Raw genomic sequence first — 18,029 nt, 5'->3', positions numbered from 1 at the left:
TTGTGGATGCTGAGCACACAGGCTGGATTTCCTTTTGAGTGGGTGGGTTTTCTTCCTTGGCGGGTTCTAGCCCGTTTAGCTTTGGACGGCACAGAAGGCAGAAGAAACAGAAAAACAACGCTGAATGATATGTTTCTGTGTTGGGCTGATCGACTGGCCCTAATTTTGAGTCAGTCAGTTTTCCATTTCTTCTTTGTAGGAATCGACTGACCACATCGTGGAATTCAGTTGATTGACCTATAGCCGCTCCTAAAAAAATGTGCGTGTGTATCACTGGATATGTTCTGGTGGACATGCATGCATGTGCGAGGATAATAATTAAGCAATCACTCGTGGAGTTGTGGATGCTGAGCAGACAGGCTGGACGGGTTTCCTTTTCTTTCATATCATATGGATTGATATTGCTATAGACAGACCTGCGAAATGCAAATGGAAAAGAACAAATACTTTTATGTCGGTAGTAATGCTGGTACACTGGAAACTCATACACAAAATCCTGGTGGAGAATAGACTATTGCCCTGTATTTTTTCTTCCACTAACCTAAGGACACCGCCTTACTTTTATCGCTTAGTACATATCCATCTGACCATCACACTTCTCTTTTTGCCGACAAAGCAAACATGGGCGCCTCTTAGGCCAATTAGCTGCTATCAAATTGGCTAGCTACTGTGTCTCTTTCAAGTAAGTCACGTCAGTGACTTAATATCCACTTGGCTGCCTACTCAGAAGTTCAGTTGGACAGATAGTTGTAACAGAAATCCAAGTCCAACCAAACGCTGTCCACTTGGCTAATGGCCACCGCGATATCAGCACACATGCGGTTTCTGGTCCTAGCGGTGCACGCTGATAGGCAGAGGAAAGTGGCTCGTGGCGGACAATTCTCCGTGAGCTCTGCTGACAATTTGGTAGTATTACCTTTCTTTGGTCGTCGATTGTGTCACTCCTAATAAGCGATAAAAGTAAGGCGGTGTCCTTTTCTTGTTTTGCCAGCAGTTCTCTATAGTGTAGTCGACAAATAGACCCTCTACAAAAGGCCATTGAGCTTGTAATTTCCTAGAATCCACTAGAACAATCCATCTAGACATGCATAAATTCTGGTGATAACTTACAAACGGTAATTTTGTTGTTGTATAGATGTTGTATGTAATTTTTTTCTCACATGTAGCTATGGCTAAAATTTGACTGCTTATGGACATATTATTGTATGGGTTATCCACATTAATGTTTGTAAGTAAGATGGAGAGATATTAGAGCAACCCTTGCAGAGTCGTCATATCAGGCCGATCGTCATAATAGCCGCTGATATGAGGATTCTGACCCAAAAACACATTCTAACAGAGTCGCCATATTACTCGAAGTTACCATATTTATGGAGGGCACTTCATATCTGGCTTGCAAGCCTCCATATTTGGAGGCTGGGGACGTTGGTTTGGAGCGTGCGCCATCCCCATTCGCTCGTGCGGGAGGTAAGTTTCAGCCCAGCCTCTTCCTTCCATGCGTAGCATGGTCAATGGCGCGTCCATACACATGGTTGCTGTTTTCGCCCATGCTAATGTTGCAGCTGCATTTCCACGGAGAAGAGCGCCAATTAATGGTCGCCGTCGCATTTTGTACTAGCACGCAGCAAATCAGCCCGTTTCCTGCTGGAGCGTGCCCCTTCGTGAGTACATAAATCCCCATTGGCCCCATCGCCGTTGCCGCCACACTCACCCCCAAGCCCCTCCTTTGCAACTTTTTTTGATGGTCATGTTTGCGGAAGAGTTGAAGGCGAGGGGAATTAACAGAGAGTAAAACAATGAGTGATTCACCCACGGGCTACTTCCATGACTTCTCTCTCACTACTTCGTCTCGAAGTGTGCATTTAGGTAAGCCAACTATTTTTTATTTGAGAACCAGAATATATATAAACGCATGCGCTGACATAGTTGCGCGCGCGCACACACACGCCCATTCTACCCCTATAAGCAGCTCTGGAATACCGACCCGATAGATTAGATTGACAAGTCAACACCAAGGTTTTGGATTTCATTTTTGGTTTTTACCGGGCCAGAATGAAAAGGGCGAAATCCGGTATTCCGTAAAAATTTCGGAAAAACTTGGACGAAAAGCACAGACTGAAATTGAAATTTAGAAAGAAAAATGACCAAAATTTCAATGAAAAATGACCGAAATTTTCTCAAAAAGTTATGAAACAAACATAACCAAAATGTACACCAAAATCACATTCAAGGGAAGAAAAATTGTAGCCGAATCAACGAATTCCAGAATTAACAATACAAATCACAGTGTGCAAGCTGGGTCTTTCATTGTCATCAAGCTCAAACACACGATGCAAAGCTTTCAAAGCATTCAACGCCGGCACCTACATCTGGTTCTCTAGCAGTCTAGCACCACCTGATCCGAGCATTCTTCTTTTGTGGTAGCGCTCCATGGAAGAAGTGGATGGGAAGTAGGAGAATGAGGATGAAGACGCGGACTGCCGGTGGAGAAAGATGGGAGGAGGCGGCGCTGCCTCGCCTCCCTCGGCTCGCGTCACCAGCAGCCGCCGCCGGCTAGAAAGAGGAGTGGAGGGACGCTTTAGGGTTGCGATGCTCCAGTCTTATACCGGGCACATGCACGCAATGGCGGAGACAGGGGGACCAGCAGGGGCCCTGGCCCCCCCCTAAGAACAGTGAGTTATGCCTAATATGCATGTATACAGATGATTTTGGGCTGCTAAATTAGTGTAATCTAGTGGGCTGGCCCTCCTTAACAAGGATTAACAACACTCTGGCCCTCCTCACTCATTTTTCCTGGCTCCGCCACTGAATGCACGACCTATGCTCCACCATGGGCTGGGCCACAAGTTCAAAAAGGGCTGAGTTTGGCCGGCTTACATTTATACCGGTCCTGAACGGAAAGGGCGAATTTCGGATGAAAATCAGAAAATTTGGACGAAATCCAAAACTCTGTCGACACAGATGCCTTGTAGTTGATGGGCATGCTATACCACTGAAAGAGTAGCACTAGAAAGCATGAAATAAATATAGGAAGGTGCAACCAACCGTGCTGGATGAGCAGGTTCCACCACTACTAGCCATCTCAGCTATGCTCATTCCACAGTTAACAGAAAGTTCTGGTGTATATTATGTACTACATGACCACGGAATGAAAAATTGTTGATCCAAATACTAGAATGTCGCAGGGAGATAAAAGTAAACTTTGGACACCGACTATGATAGACAATCCCATAGAACTGAATCTTGTGCAAAGGGGTGGCAAAATGCAGACGAAAAATTAAATTGTATTCCTTTCGAGAAAACGAGTCACAATATTTGATCTGTTCCACAAACTTGTGCTGCGTCTCCTACTATATGGTGTATGTAACATGTATACATATATGCTTGCGAAAGAAAACCATCTCTTTCGCTATACCAAGACAAGAAAACAAACTTGATCGATCAATCTATCTTGGGATTCAGGTCCCATGTAGAGAAACTGTATGCAAGGAGACCTCGACCTCAGTTAATGATGCTGCGGGTCTGGGCCACCGGGACTCTTCCTCTTAGAGCCGCCAATGTGGACGACACCGTCGTTGTTTGCCTGGACCACCTCCTCCCGCAGCACCTTCCTCACCAAACGCCCTGTCGCCATTGTCGATGCCGTCACCGTGGCCTTTCTCCCATTATCCCATTGTTGGCCAGCCCGCTCAGCTGCCACGAAAGCAGACGAGAGAAGCAGGAGCGCGCACACCATCAGCACGGCACCGCGGAGTACGCAAGCCTTGGCCATGTGCGTGCAAGCTCAGGAACCTACCTGCAATATTCTACAGCAAGTGACCTTCTAGCTCAACGCAAATGCCAAGGCAACTCTGCGAGTGATGAGTAGATAGATATGTGCTGGGTGCATGCCAGAATGCATGCGATGCCATTCCGAGCAGGAGGTGGCTAGTTTATATAGGCGTGTGCTTGAAGAGCCCGTACAAAGCTAGTGTAGCATCTTCCAGAAAAGAAAGTAGCTAGTGTAGCACTAGAGCTACGTGCACACGAAGAGATAGAAGATATCAGATCAGATCGGTTGGTAGTCGTTGCTAGGTGACTTTGTCGTGTGCACTTTCCATGGGTTCCACCAAATTAATCCACGGGCCCGGTGTGCGATAAGACGGCGGGCCTGCCGGCGAGCTCCGAAGTGGTGCGCGATAGGGTCGCCGGTGCTCGGCCGGTGCTGGCCAGAGATAATAACAAGTAAAGGTCATGTGGATGCAGGTAATGGAGTAGCTAGCACTAATCGGGAATGTCAGGTTTTAGCTGCATGGCCTGTGCCGACCACCCGTACGTGCATCCGTTGGCCACCTCCTTGTGGTGCCCGGCCGTTGCTTGGACGGAAAGCTATCATTTCATATCGCTAGGCTCGATCTTGCGCGACTAATGGCGCCGGTCGTTTGACTTAGCAATCAGTTGAGATCTCAACAACATTTTCACAAGGATTTAATCAACCCAAAGGCCCACAAGGTTTGTGCTGTTTTCTTGTGCATGCATGTGCGAGGATAATAAGCAAGCACTCGTGGAGTTGTGGATGCTGAGCACACTGGCTGAGAGTTCCTTTTCTTTCATAAAATATGGATTGATATTGTTATGGACAAACCTGCCAAATGGAAATGGAAAAGTACAATAACTTTCATGCCCCTAGTAATGCTGGTACACTGAAAATTCATACACAAAATATGTACAACTTTGTCAACCTCTCCTGGTGGAGAATGGACTATTGCCCTGTATTTCTTTCTGTTGAGTATATATTTTGTATTGCACGTGTATTGGAGTTGTGGCCCACCTTCTAGTCTTGTATAGTTCAGGTAGAGGCCTTCCCTTGTAATATATATACGTGCACCAGCATCCTATCAAAACATCATCATTGTATTGCAAATCATCTCTTCACATGGTATCATCCTTTTCGGTCTAACCCTAGGGTAGCCGCCCTGCCGCCGCGCCTCCACGCGCCGTTGCCGTTGCCGCCGCCGCCGCACCCCACCACCCGCTTCCGCCCGCGCGTCCCAGGCCGCTGCAGCCCGCGCGTCCCACGCAGCTGCCCGCCGCTCCGCGCCAAGAGCCCCTGCATGCCCGCGTCCCGTAGCCCGCGGGAATCCCCGCCGCTGCACCCTGCGCGCCTTGCAACGCAGCTCTCGCGCCGCCGCTTTTTCCATCGCACTAGCCAGCCGCGTTGACGCGTTGACCCATCGCGCGCCTAGCTACGCTGCTTTTTGCATCCTGCGCCGCCGCATCGCTAGCCGACGCACCGTACCCGCTGCAGCCGCGCCCCGCCGCTGCGGCCATCTCCTCTCCCAACCCTAACCTTACCCGCACCCGCACGTCGCCGCCATGTCGTGGCCCTCCTCTCCCGGCTCCTCCATGACTCACTCGTCGAACCCCTTCGCTGGCCCCGAGCCCTCAGCCGCCGCCATCCGTGACCTCAATATTGAGGCCCGAGTCCCTATCCGTCTCGACAGCTCCAGCACGTCGTACTACGCGTGGAAGACCTACTTCAACCTCGTCTTACGCGAGTACTATCTCACTGAGCATATCGACGGTTCCGTGGACAGCGCGTACATGCGCGGCGACCCGGAGTGGTCCGCCATCGAGGCCACGATCATCCGTTGGTTCTACCAGACGGCTCGAAGGACATCTTCCACACGGTCGTCGCCGAGGACGACGACGCCTACACCGTGTGGGGCAAGATCAACACGCTCTTCACCGACAACAAACTTCAGCGCCTTGTTTTCTTGCAGCAGGAGTTCTTCGGCTGTCACCAGGACAACTCCACCATCGACGAGTACTGCACGAGGCTCAAGATGCTCGCCGACGAGCTTCGCGACATCGGCGCCAAGGTCTCTGACGACCTCATGCTGAGCACCCTCACCGCCGGTCTTAATGAGGACTTCGGCAACGCGGCGTCCAACCTCACCCTGCTGCCGCAACCCACTTTCCAGCGCGTTATCGTGTACCTCAAACTTGAGGAGCGCCGGATGACGAAGCTGACCAGCACACCGACCTCGCCGCCGGTACCACCCACGGCGGCCCTGCTCCTCCGGCCGCCCCCCGTCCACCCGCGCCCGCCGGCTACTACCCGCTGCCGCCCGCGCCCCCCGCGCCTCCCCAGCAGCCGCAAGGTGGCGGGGGCCGGCGTAACCGGCGGGGTGGCGGAGGCCGCCGCCAGCAGCAGCCGCAGCAGCAGCAGGCGCCAGGTGCAGGGGGCGCCCCGCTTCCCGCAGCCGCCTCTGCCGTGGGCCGCCGGGTATAACCCATGGACGGGCGTCGTCCACGCCTATCATATGCCCGTCCCGCGGGCTCCTGCACCGGGTCTCCTTGGCCCCCGTCCCGCGGGCCACCAGGCGTTCGTCGGCACCACCTACCAGCCCTACGGTGCCCCGCTCGCGCCGCCACCCCTCGGTGGCTACAGCGCGCCCGCCCAGGCGCCGCCCTATGGAGGCCAGCTGCCACCGCCGACACCTGCACCGTGGGACCCTGCCCTCCTGGCCGCCCTACAATCGGCGCCGTCGCCGAGCAACTATGGCGGTGGAGGCGACTGGTACATGGACTCGGGTGCTACTGCGCACATGACAGCTCATCCCGGTAACCTTTCCTCCTCCACTCCCGTTCACACTCCCACTCGCATCACCGTTGGCAACGGTTCCTCTTTACCCATCACCCATGTCGGTAGCACTAGTTTTCCTTCTAGTTCCACACCTATCACTATGTCTAACGTTCTTGTTTCACCTGACTTAGTCACTAGCTTAGTCTCTGTTCGTCGTCTTACTCGTGAGAATCCTCTTACTGTTGAATTTGACGGTGTTGGTTTTTCTGTGAAGGATGCCCGTACCCGGATGGTGCTTCACCGATGTGATAGCCCTGACGAGCTTTATCCCATGCACGCCGCCGCGTCCACTTCCACACCCGTCGCTCTCTCCGCCGGCGTCGACCTTTGGCATGCTCGCTTGGGCCACCTCAACCCCGCCGTTTTGCGTTAGACTCTTAGTAGTTTTTCTTTCTCATGTAATAAGCTCGACGAGCATACTTGTGAGGCTTGTCGTTTGGGCAAGCACGTGCGTCTTCTGTTTAGTGCGTCTACTTCAGTTTCCACTTTTCCGTTTCAGTTGATTCATAGTGATGTTTGGACGTCTCGCGTTGCGAGTAACACGGGCTATCTATACTATTTGGTGATTTTAGATGATTATTCTCATTATGTGTGGACTTTTCCTCTTCGTCGTAAATCCGATGCTTTAGCCACACTCACCACCTTTTACTCCTACGTCACCACTCAGTTCGGTCGCCCCATACTTGCACTCCAAACCGATAACGGAAAAGAGTTTGACAACGTCGCTTTTCGCTCACTTCTCGCCTCTCACGGCACCATCTTCCGTCTGACTTGCCCCTACACTTCACAACAGAATGGCCGCGCCGAGCGCATTCTCCGCACTCTCAATGACTGCGTTCGCACGTTGCTCTTTCATGCAAACGTGCCCGCTCGGTTCTGGCCCGATGCCCTCGCCACTGCCTCTCTCTTAGTCAACATTCGTCTGTGTCGTCCCCGGTGGAACTATGCCCCTCACCACCTTCTTTTCGGTACACCACCGTCCTATGATGGTCTTCGCATATAAGGGTGTCTCTGTTATCCTAGCACCACGTCCACCATGCCACACAAGCTTGCACCCCGCTCCGTCCCATGCAGCTTCCTTGGCTACCCTCCCAACACCAAAGGTTACCGGTGCTATGATCCTGTCACTCATCGTGTGTACACCTCGAGGCACGTGTACTTCGTCGAGACGGTGTTCCCTTTTTTTCAGGTTCCTCCGGCCGCGGCTCCTTCAGCTCCGGCCCCCGTGCCCCCTACCTGGTGCGATACGTGGCGGCATCCCCCGGCGCCTTCTGCCGCCCCCTCCCGGGTTCTCGACTCCCTCACCCGAGGTTGAGTCCGACCGGGCCCCCGGATCCCCGGCTCCCTCGCCCGAGGTCGAGCCAGCGGGCACCCCACCCGCCACCCCGGCCGGCGCTGCTACTCCTGCGACGGGCTCGACCTCGACCTCGCCCGTCGCCTCCTCCGCGGCTGGCTCGGCTGGCGCCGTCGCGGCCCCTGACGCCGCAGGCCCCGCCCCTGACACCGCAGCCCCCGCCGCCGCGGGCGCCCCCGTGGCCGTGGCCCCCGCCGCCGCTGTGGCCCCGCTGTCGCGGCACCCGCCGCCCTCGCTGGCCCGGTCACCCGTGCCCGTGCCGGCGTGCATCGGCCGAGCATGCGCTACTCCTCCGACGAGTATGCGTGCGCTGCCTCGACATCGACGCCATCACCCATCCCTACCTCCGCTCGTGCCGCCCTTCGGGATCCCCATTGGCTGGCTGCGATGCAGGAGGAGTTCGATGCCCTACAGCGCAACCGCACATGGAAACTTGTTCCGCGACCCCTCCGTGCCAACATCATCTCTGGCAAGTGGGTGTTTCGCCACAAGACTCGCCCGGACGGTTCTCTTGAGCGCTACAAGGCTCGATGGGTGGTTCGTGGCTTTCGGCAGCGCGCGGGCGTGGACTTCACCGACACCTTCGCCCCGGTTGTGAAACCGGGCACGATCCGCGCCGTCCTTCAGCTGGCCGTCTCGCGCGCCTGGCCTGTGCATCAGTTGGACGTTTCCAACGCCTTCTTGCACGGTCATCTCGCCGAGCAGGTGTTCTGTGAGCAGCCTACTGGTTTCGTCGACGCCGAGCACCCCGACTTTGTGTGCTTGCTCCCCCGCTCTCTGTACGGGTTGAAGCAGGCGCCTCGGGCTTGGTACCCGCGTATCGCAGCCTTCCTGCGGTCTCTGGGCTTTCGGTCTACTCGCTCCGATGCCTCACTCTTTGTGTATCATCAGGGAGCTGACACTGCATATCTGCTGCTCTACGTCGACGACATCATCCTCACGGCGTCCGCCACCGATCTCCTTCAGCGGCTCACTGCTCGTCATCGTGATGAGTTCGCCCTCAAGGACTTGGGGCCCCTACACTACTTTCTCGGCATCGAGGTGATCCGCCGGGCTGACGGCTTCTTTCTGCATCAGCAGAAGTACGCCCACGAGCTCCTTGAGCGTGCCGGTATGCTTAATTGCAAGCCGGCGCCCACTCCCGTCGACACGAAGGCGAAGGTCTCTGCTCTGGAGGGGTCTCTCGCGTCCGATGGAGCGTTTTATCGCTCTATCATCGGTGCTTTACAGTACTTGACGCTGACTCGTCCCGACCTGCAGTTCGCTGTTCAGCAGGTGTGCCTCCATATGCACGCCCCGCGTGACTCTCACTGGACTCTGGTGAAGCGTATTCTCCGTTACATACGCGGCACCATGTCCTCGGGACTCACCCTGACGGCCTCCGCCTCCACCGACCTTGTGGCCTACTCGGATGCTGACTGGGCTGGCTGCCCCGACACGCGACGCTCTACATCAGGCTACTGCGTCTACCTTGGGCCCTCGTTGATGTCTTGGTCATCGAAGCGGCAACCCACGGTCTCCCGCTCCAGCGCCGAGGCAGAGTATCGCGCCGTGGCTAATGCTGTGGCCGAGTGCTCTTGGATACGTCAGCTGCTCCAGGAGTTGCTTTGTGATGTTCACAAGGCCACTCTTTTCTACTGCGATAACGTCAGCGCGGTCTACCTCTCCGCCAACCCGGTGCACCATCGACGGACGAAGCATATTGAGCTCAATATTCACTTCATGCGCGAGCAGGTTGCCCTTGGCCGTGTTCAGGTTCTCCACGTGCCGACGACGCAACAGTTTGCTGATGTGATGACTAAGGGATTGCCTACTCCCGTCTTCGAGGAGTTTCGGTCCAGTCTCTGTGTCTCCAGCGACGCTTCGACTGCGGGGGGGGGGGGGGGGGGGGGGTGTTGGGTATATATTTTGTATTGCACGTGTATTGGAGTTGTGGCCCACCTCCTAGTCTTGTATAGTTGAGGTAGAGGCCTTCCCTTGTAATATATATACGTGCACCAGCACCCTATCAATACATCATCATTGTATTGCAAGTCATCTCTCCACACTTTCCTCCACTAACCTGAGTAGAAATCCTATATCCGGAAGGATAATTTGAACTTTCTACATATCCATCTGACCATCACTCTTTTCTTTTTGCCGACAAAGCAAACATAGACGCCTCTTAGGCCAATTAGCTGATATCAAATTGTTAGATCCTCTCTCACTTTTAAGTAAGTCACGTCACAGGCTTACTGTCCACTTGGCCACTTACTCAAAAGTTCAGTTGGAGAGACAGTTGTAACCTAAATTGAATTCCAACCAAACTGTCCACTTGGCTAATGGCCACCGCGATATCAGCACGCAAACGGTTTCTGGTCCTAACGACGCACGCTGATAGGAGAAAGAAATTGGTTCGTGGCAGACAATTCTCTATGAGCTCTGCTGACAATTTTGTAGTGATTTACCTTTCTTTTGGTCTTCGATCATGACTCTTGAGCGATAAAAGTATGGTGGTGTCCTTTCCTTGTTTTGCCAGCAGTTCTCTATAGGTAGTTGACAAATAGTCCCTCCTGTAAAAAAGGCCATTGAGCTTGTAATTTCCTTGAATCCACTAGAACAATCCATCTAGATCTTCATAAATTCTGGTGACAATTTTTACATACGGTAATTTTTTTTGTTGTATAGATGTGGGTATGTGATTTTCTCTCACATGTAGTTTTGGCTAAAATTTGACTGTTTATAGACAGAATATTGTATGGGTCATCCACATTAACGTTTGTAAGTAAGACGGGGAGATTTTAGAGCAACTCTAAGAGAGTCGCCATATCGGGCCAATGGGCATAATAGCCGCCAATATGAGGATCCTGGCCCAAAAATACACTCTTACAGAGTCGTCATATGACCCGAGTTATCATATTTATGAAGGGCGCTTCATATCTAGCTCACGAGCTTCCATATTTGGAGACTGGAGGTGTTGTATTGGAGCGCATGCCATCTGCCAATCGCCCATGCGGCAGAGAAGTTACACCCCAGCCTCTTCCTTCCACGCATAGCCCGGTCAATGGTGCGACCATACGTACAGCTACAGCTGCTGTTTTCACTCAAGCTAATGTTGCAACTGCATTTCCATCAGGAGGAGTGCCAATTAATGTCCGCCACCGCGCTTCGCACTAGCACATGGCGAATCAGCACCCATTTCCCACTAACACGCGGGAAATCAGCCCCCGTTTCCCGCTGGAGCATGCCCCCTTTGCGGGTATATAAACCACCATCGCCCCCATCATTGTCGCTGCCATGCTCACCCCCAAGCCCCTCCGGCGCAACTTTTAGTCATGGTGATGTCAGGTGAAGAGCTGAAAGGCGAGGGGAACTGACATAGAGTAAAATGGCGAGTGATCTGCCCATGGGCTACTTCCATGACTTCTCTCTCACAACTTGGTGTGAGTATACGCTCATATACATGCTCACACACTAATTCTACCTGTATAAGCATCTCTAAGAGACCGAGCCATCTAGAGATTGACTTAGTCACCATAGACGCATCGTAGTTGATGGACACACCATACTGCTGAAAGGGTAGCACCAGAAAGCCTGAAATAAACCTAGGAAAGTGCGACAAACCATGCTAAGTCTAGGTCACCACAGACGCATCGCCGTTGATGGACACACCATACCGCTGAAAGGGTAGCACCATAAAGACTGAAATAAACCTAGGAAAGTGCGACAAACCATGCCAAGTTTAGGACCTTAACCCGGATGTGCAGGTTCCAACCTGACTAGCCATCTAAGTTATGCTCAGTCCGTAGTTAAGTAAATGTTCTGGTGCATAAATTATGTACAAGTTGAACACGGAATTTAAAATTGTTGATCCAAATACTAGAATGTGGTAAGGATACTAAAATAAATGTTGGACACCGACTATGATAGACAATCCCACAGAACTGAAACTTATGCAAAGGGGTGGCCAAATGTGGATGAAAATTGAAATTTATTCCTTATGAGAAAACAAGTAACAACATTTTGATCTGTTGCACAAACTTGTGCTGCGTCTCCTAGCATATGGTACGTACATATATATCAAAGATGATGTATGTAAACATATGATGCCGGGCTATGCGTATGGTCCATATGCGTGGTATACAAAATCATCTCTTCGTCTATTTAGGGATTGAGGTCCCATGTATATGATGCCAGGTGTAAAGAAACTGCATGCAACGTGACCTCGGCATCAGTTAATGATGCTGCGGGTCGGAGCCACCGGGGCTCTTCCTCTTAGAGCCGGCAATGTCGCCGTCGCCGTCCGCCTGGACCATCCCCTCCCGCAACACCTTCCTCGCTAAACGCCCTCGAGCTCTCGCCATGGTCATCGCGGCCTCTCTCCCTTGATCCCATTGCCGGCCAGCCGGCTCAGCCGCCAGGAAAGCGCAGGAGAGAAGCAGGAGCGCGAACACCACAAGCACCACACCGGGGAGTACGCAAGCCTTGGCCATGCGCATGCAAGCTCAGGAACCTGTACCTGCAATCTACAGCAAGTGATCTGCTCAACGCAGATGCCACGGCAGCCTTGCGAGTGACCAACAGATGGAACGCTCGATATCTCAATGCATGGGATGCCATTCCAAGCTGGAGGTGACTGGTTTATATAGGCGTGTGCCTGAAGAGCCGTACGAAACTGGTGTAGCACTAGAGCGACGTGCACCCGCGAGATAAAGCATATCAGATCGGTTTGGTAGTCGTTGCTACGTCGTTTTTCCGTTGTCCAGTGCACTTTCCGCGGGTTCCACCAATCCACAAGGCCCCAGAGCGTGCGATAAGACGGCTGGCCGGCCGGCCGGCGAACTCCGAAGTGGTGCCCGGCCGGTATGGTCGCCGGGGCCCGGGCGGTGCTGACAAGATATTAACAAGTGAGGATCATGTTGATGCTGGTAATGGAGTAGCTAGCACTGATCGGTCGGATATTGTATATATGTTAGGTTTCCGCTGCATGGCCTGCGCCGACCTCCCGTGCGCGCGCCGGCCCTTGGTTCGACGGAAAGCTATCTAACTCTAAGATCGACAGCATGCAGCTAATGGCGGTTTGAGTTGCCAATTAGTTCAGAAATTTCTGAAACATTTTCACCAGGAATTAATCAACCCGAACGGTTCACAGGGTGTGGGTGCTGGATTTTGCTACGGATGCATACATACATACATGGGCTGAATGCCTGCATCAGCTATTCAAATTCGTGTTTCTCAAAAAAAAAATCAAGTTCGTCCGTTCCCTTTTAAAAAACAAGATCAGGATCATGTGAGTGCGTGTATCACTGGATTGGATATGCTCTTGTGACGTCCAGTCGATCGTGTTGGTTTGACGTTGTACGTGCATGGATGTGCGAGGATAATAAGCAAGCACTCGTGGAGTTGTGGATGCTGAGCACATGTTTTCCATTTTCATTCATATAATATGGTTCAATATCCAGAAATAAGAATAGAAGCTCCTCAGGCCGCTCCTCGGCGATTTGGGATTCCTGGCCGTCGGATCTGGTTGCTTGATGGATCCTGGGCCGTCGGATACCCCTGCAACGACCTCGTCCGTCGGATAAAAAAAAAGTTACTGCTGGAACGAATAGTTACTCCCGTATCGTGCCACCACTCGCAATTACGCTGCCCCTCCGGGGGCATTTTCGTCATTTCGCTTCCTGGGGTATAAAAGGCGGCTACGCCCGTGGTGAAACCCTAGCCGCCTCGCTCCCTTTCTCGCGCGTCGCCGCCTGCCTCCTCTCCTCCCCGCGACCACGCACCACGTCTTCTCCCAGGCGCCCACTCGCCCCGCCCCCGATTGAACCCTAGCCGCCACTCCTCGCTGGCCATCCTCCCCGTCCACGGCCGCCACGCGCATCGCCGCCAGAGGGCGTCGCCGGTTGTGGGCGCGCCTCCGCGGATTCGCGCCGCGGTTGCTGGAGGCGTGGGCGCCGCGGGTCAACCTCCTCGGGGACGATGGGCGCGGCCCCGCTGTCCCGCCCTGCCCGCCGCGGCTGCCATGGACGAGCTCGAGCTCGACTGGGGAGCAAGGGGCCGCCCCGCCCGTCCCGCTTGCCATGGCCATGGCCATGGCCGATGACCGTGGCCCCGCCCGCCGCGGCGGCCATGGACGAGCTCGAGCTCGATGGGGGAGCAACGGGGAGAGGAACGTGAGGCTATGGGGGAGGAAGAAGATGTCCCCCTCGTTCTTGCCGTCAGTTCGTCGCTCGATCTGTGCCAGCCTACTGCGTCAAATGTGATGGATTCGCTGTGCGACGCCGGTGTTCCTTGTTCTTGCCGTCGTTGCGCTAGATCTGATGGTGCGTTCATCAATTTGTGGGTAGGCATTTATTTTGCCCCGTTCTTGGTCATTCCCTGCAGCTTAACCGTGATTTTGTCTCTGATTTTGCTGCGGATTGATCCATCGTTTGCAGGTGCTTGTTCTTCTCGTCAGTTCGTCGCTCGATCTGTGCCAGCCTGCTGCGTCTTCATCCAGGGATGTACAGGTCGACTGCTTTTCCTCTCCTTCTTTGTGCTTCTCTTCTTTCCAGACCTAGGGTTACATTTGTGAAGTAGTGTATATTCCTTGTCTTTTCTATATGAGTACGCTGCTAGATTCGGTCTATTGTGTGCAGGCTTGCCAATGAGAGGCAAAGGGTATTATTCCCTGGTTGGATTTATGTGGTGTCCTATCTTCCTTAATTCCTGGATTATAGGTGTGTCCTTCTTGTTCCTTGTCTGGATCGTGCTAGGCCCTAGGTTTTTTTGTTCATTTGCACATGATTCTGGGTGCTTTTGTTCTTTTCTTTGTTTTGTTTACTATTTATTTTTGGCTTTATACCAATAGCCTGCTGGTTTGTCGGTTGGTCCTGCTCATCCTCTGTTGTGATATTGAGGCATGTAGGCTTCAATTTACTGTTGTCCATTTGAGTTAGGCTGCTTAATTTAGGTTTGTTTACTAAGTTAATTAGATTTCTAATTTAGTGATTATACCTCCTTCGTTTTTTTATGGAATTTGGATATACGTGCCTTTGCTACCTATTCAGTCAATGCTTTGCTCAGTTTTAGTTTCTTTGGGCGTGTGCTTTATATAGCTTTCTGGTCTCTCCTTCCGGCCACAAAACTAGGCTTAGTCAGTGTTATACCGTACTAGATTATGTGTTCTGCCCAACAACGTATTTATCTGTGCTTCTTGGTTTGTCCATAGAGTCTGATTAGAGAAAGGTCAGTTCACCTCTGTGGCTTTTGTTGTTTAATTAGTCAGCATGTGCAGGTTCATATAGCAGTACACATGTGTGAATAGAAACTCTTCATGCAAGGTGGCAGTAAAAGGCCTTTTGATTTTACCTTAGGCACTACAAGCAGCCAATAGATAGGCCCATTGCTTGCATGATGATAAATTTTGCCCACAAGAATGTCCTAACAAATCTTATATTTGATTGCAGCTAAAAGAGAGCTGACTAGGCCCGCCTGGGAAAGCAGGTAAGCACATTCGTGTCTGGTGTGTCAGATCTGCTAAATTGAACTCTTGCACTTCAAGATAGATTTCCATGTATTATTACTTTTGACTGACAGCGAGTTCATAAATTGTTGCTCTGTAGTGATAATACTCTTAGATTATTTCAGCCTTGTTGATTTGAATGTTGAAATATCTTTCTGGCCCTATACAAAAAATATTGTTTTGTGTAAATAATGCATCGCATATTTTTTACTGTTGGCAAATGAATTATTTATGTATAGTTACTACCAAATTATCAGAATAATAAATCTATCACTCGCTCCAATTATTTGTAATTCTGGGTTAGGCTTTTCTTATCTAAAGTACTTGATGTGACAAACTATCTTAAACAAGCTCTGTGATTTGTGTGCTCTCTTATATTTTCAAAGATGATTGCACTTATATGATATGTTTGATAGTTCCTATATACTCCGAAAGAAAAAATAGCTGATGTTCCGCTCGCTGCAGGCCTGCACTCGCGTCGCGCCCTTTCCTCTCCCTGCCGCCTCACCTCTCTCCATGCCTGCTCGTTGCCCCGGCTGTCTCTGATGGTGCTCCTAGATGTGCTATACATCACCTCCTCACCTCCTTGGCCACTTCGGTGCCCATGGCTTTCGTGCTCGTCGGCGGGATGGTGCAAGGCGCAACTCCGACGTGGTTCCTCACTGGTTGGATGGCGTTCAGGCGCAACCTCGGTGCCCTCTGAGTACTGCCTCGGCTACAACCTCCCTCTGTGAGCTCCATCTTCCCCTGCTCTGCTTCGGCTACTATATGGGACATGGCCAGGGCTATGATGATCAGTTATGGCTGATATAGGCATGCTCTCAAGCAGTCGAGGCACTTGTGGGTATTAATTTGGATCCTCCCTCGTTTCTTTGAGCTGTTTTGATCACGTTCTTATTTTAGTGGCTCTGTCCTTGGATGGTCATTTCTAATGAGTGATAACCAGGGCAGTTAAACCCTCGTAAGAACATATTGATCCGGTGATCCATCCAGAAATCCAGAAATAAGTCCAGAAATAAGAGAAGGATGTCTCACCGAGCTCTCACAGCGATTAGGGACTCTCGGCCGTCGGATCAGTTTGCTTGATGCGATTCTGGGCGACGGATCTCGCTCCGGATTGATCTCGGTCGTTGGATCGAGCCTGGACTCCTGCAGTAATGAATAGTTACTCCCAAAATGAGATATCTCGTGCCACCGCGTTTGAATCACGTGCCCCATCAGTCGGAAGCCATTCTTGCTAGGGCGATGATGATTAGCCGTGGGTATCAAGTTGGGTCCTCCCTCTTGTCTCTAGAATCCTTTTTGATCCTGTGATACTTATTGTTCTGTCCTTTGGATGGTCATTCTTATTGAGTGATAACCAGGGCAGCTCCACTGTATAAACAGATTGATCTAGTGATAAGAGATGATGGGGGTAGATTATATGATCGGGGAAAGGCAAATCTGAGCCCATGTGCATTGAACCCTGAACCCTTTTTATTCGCACGTGCCCCACCGGTCGGAAGCCATCCTTGCTAGGGCGATGATGATTCGCTGTGGCTGAAATAAGTGTGCCTTTGAGCAATCAAGGCACCTGTGGGTATCAAGTTGGGTCCTCCCTCTTGTCTCTAGAATCCTTTTTGATCATGTGATACTTATTGTTCTGTCCTTGGATGGTCATTCTTGTTGAGTGATAACCAGGGCATCTCCACTGTATAAACAGATTAATCTGGTGACAAGAGATGGCGGGGGTAGATTATATGATCGAGGAAAGGCAAATCTGAGCCCACTATGCATTGAACCCTGGACCCTTTTTATTTGTATTTAAAGGTGTTGCTTATTTATGCTCCAGTGTTTATAGTCGTCTTATGTGAATATTTCTTCTCTCTCATACCTTTATTGCATATAAGTTGTTCTTGACTTTTATTGTTTGTTGCTAGTCCTTGATTTCATCTGGTTAAGAGTAAGCAAGTTGTCGGTTCAATGGCTTGTTTTAATTTGTTGATAAACCAGCAGAAACCACGGTGTCATGTTTCTAATAACAACGTCTTTAGGCTGGTTAATGTTTGTATTGGAGCCCACTACCTTTTATTTCGCTTGTTTCTTACCATCTTCCTTGCTTCTCTGGCTGTTTCACGGTTGGGACGGTGGCGTGGCGTTGGGGCTGTCTTGCGGGTCGGCCGGTGAGGGAGCACACCGAGTGGGCTTCTAAGATGGCTGAGGTGATTATTTGCTCCCTTGTTTTTTCTTTCCCTTTGTGATGTGTATGTGCTCATCAAGGGCTTTGTTGTTTTTTAGGGATTTGTCTAGGGTTTCCTGGTTAATCCATTCTGATTTTGGTCTGCTCATGCTCTTGGCTTCCGGACCGTGGTGCTCAAGGTGGTCTGGCTGTCGCCGCCGCCCCTGCTCGACGATGCTGCACCCCTGCTCGATCACTTTATAAAAATAGCGTATGCAGAAGTGAAAACGAGTCAAACAGATGATAGATGATCAGTGCCTCAGTCCTTCAGTACTTGAGGTATGTGTTGACTGTATTAATGTTGTTATGTTTTTAGTGGCCAATATTTCTGACGAGTGTATAAACC

The 18,029-nt window shown here is 51.5% G+C and overlaps 1 protein-coding gene across 1 annotated transcript; it reads left to right on the top strand.

Moving 5' to 3' along the window:
• The first annotated feature begins 5,355 nt into the window (after positions 1 to 5,355).
• Positions 5,356 to 6,877, top strand: LOC141039160 (uncharacterized). Its single transcript, XM_073506469.1, has 3 exons — positions 5,356 to 5,533; positions 5,644 to 6,606; positions 6,843 to 6,877. Exons 1-3 carry the CDS (start codon positions 5,356 to 5,358, stop codon positions 6,875 to 6,877), a joined length of 1,176 nt encoding a protein of 391 aa, XP_073362570.1.
• The last annotated feature ends 11,152 nt before the right edge of the window (positions 6,878 to 18,029 follow it).

Source organism: Aegilops tauschii, chromosome 1, assembly GCF_002575655.3.
Source record: "Aegilops tauschii subsp. strangulata cultivar AL8/78 chromosome 1, Aet v6.0, whole genome shotgun sequence".
Classification (NCBI taxonomy): domain Eukaryota; kingdom Viridiplantae; phylum Streptophyta; class Magnoliopsida; order Poales; family Poaceae; genus Aegilops; species Aegilops tauschii.
The sequence above is the reverse complement of the archived record's forward strand: the minus strand, read 5'-3'. Positions and strand labels throughout refer to the sequence as shown.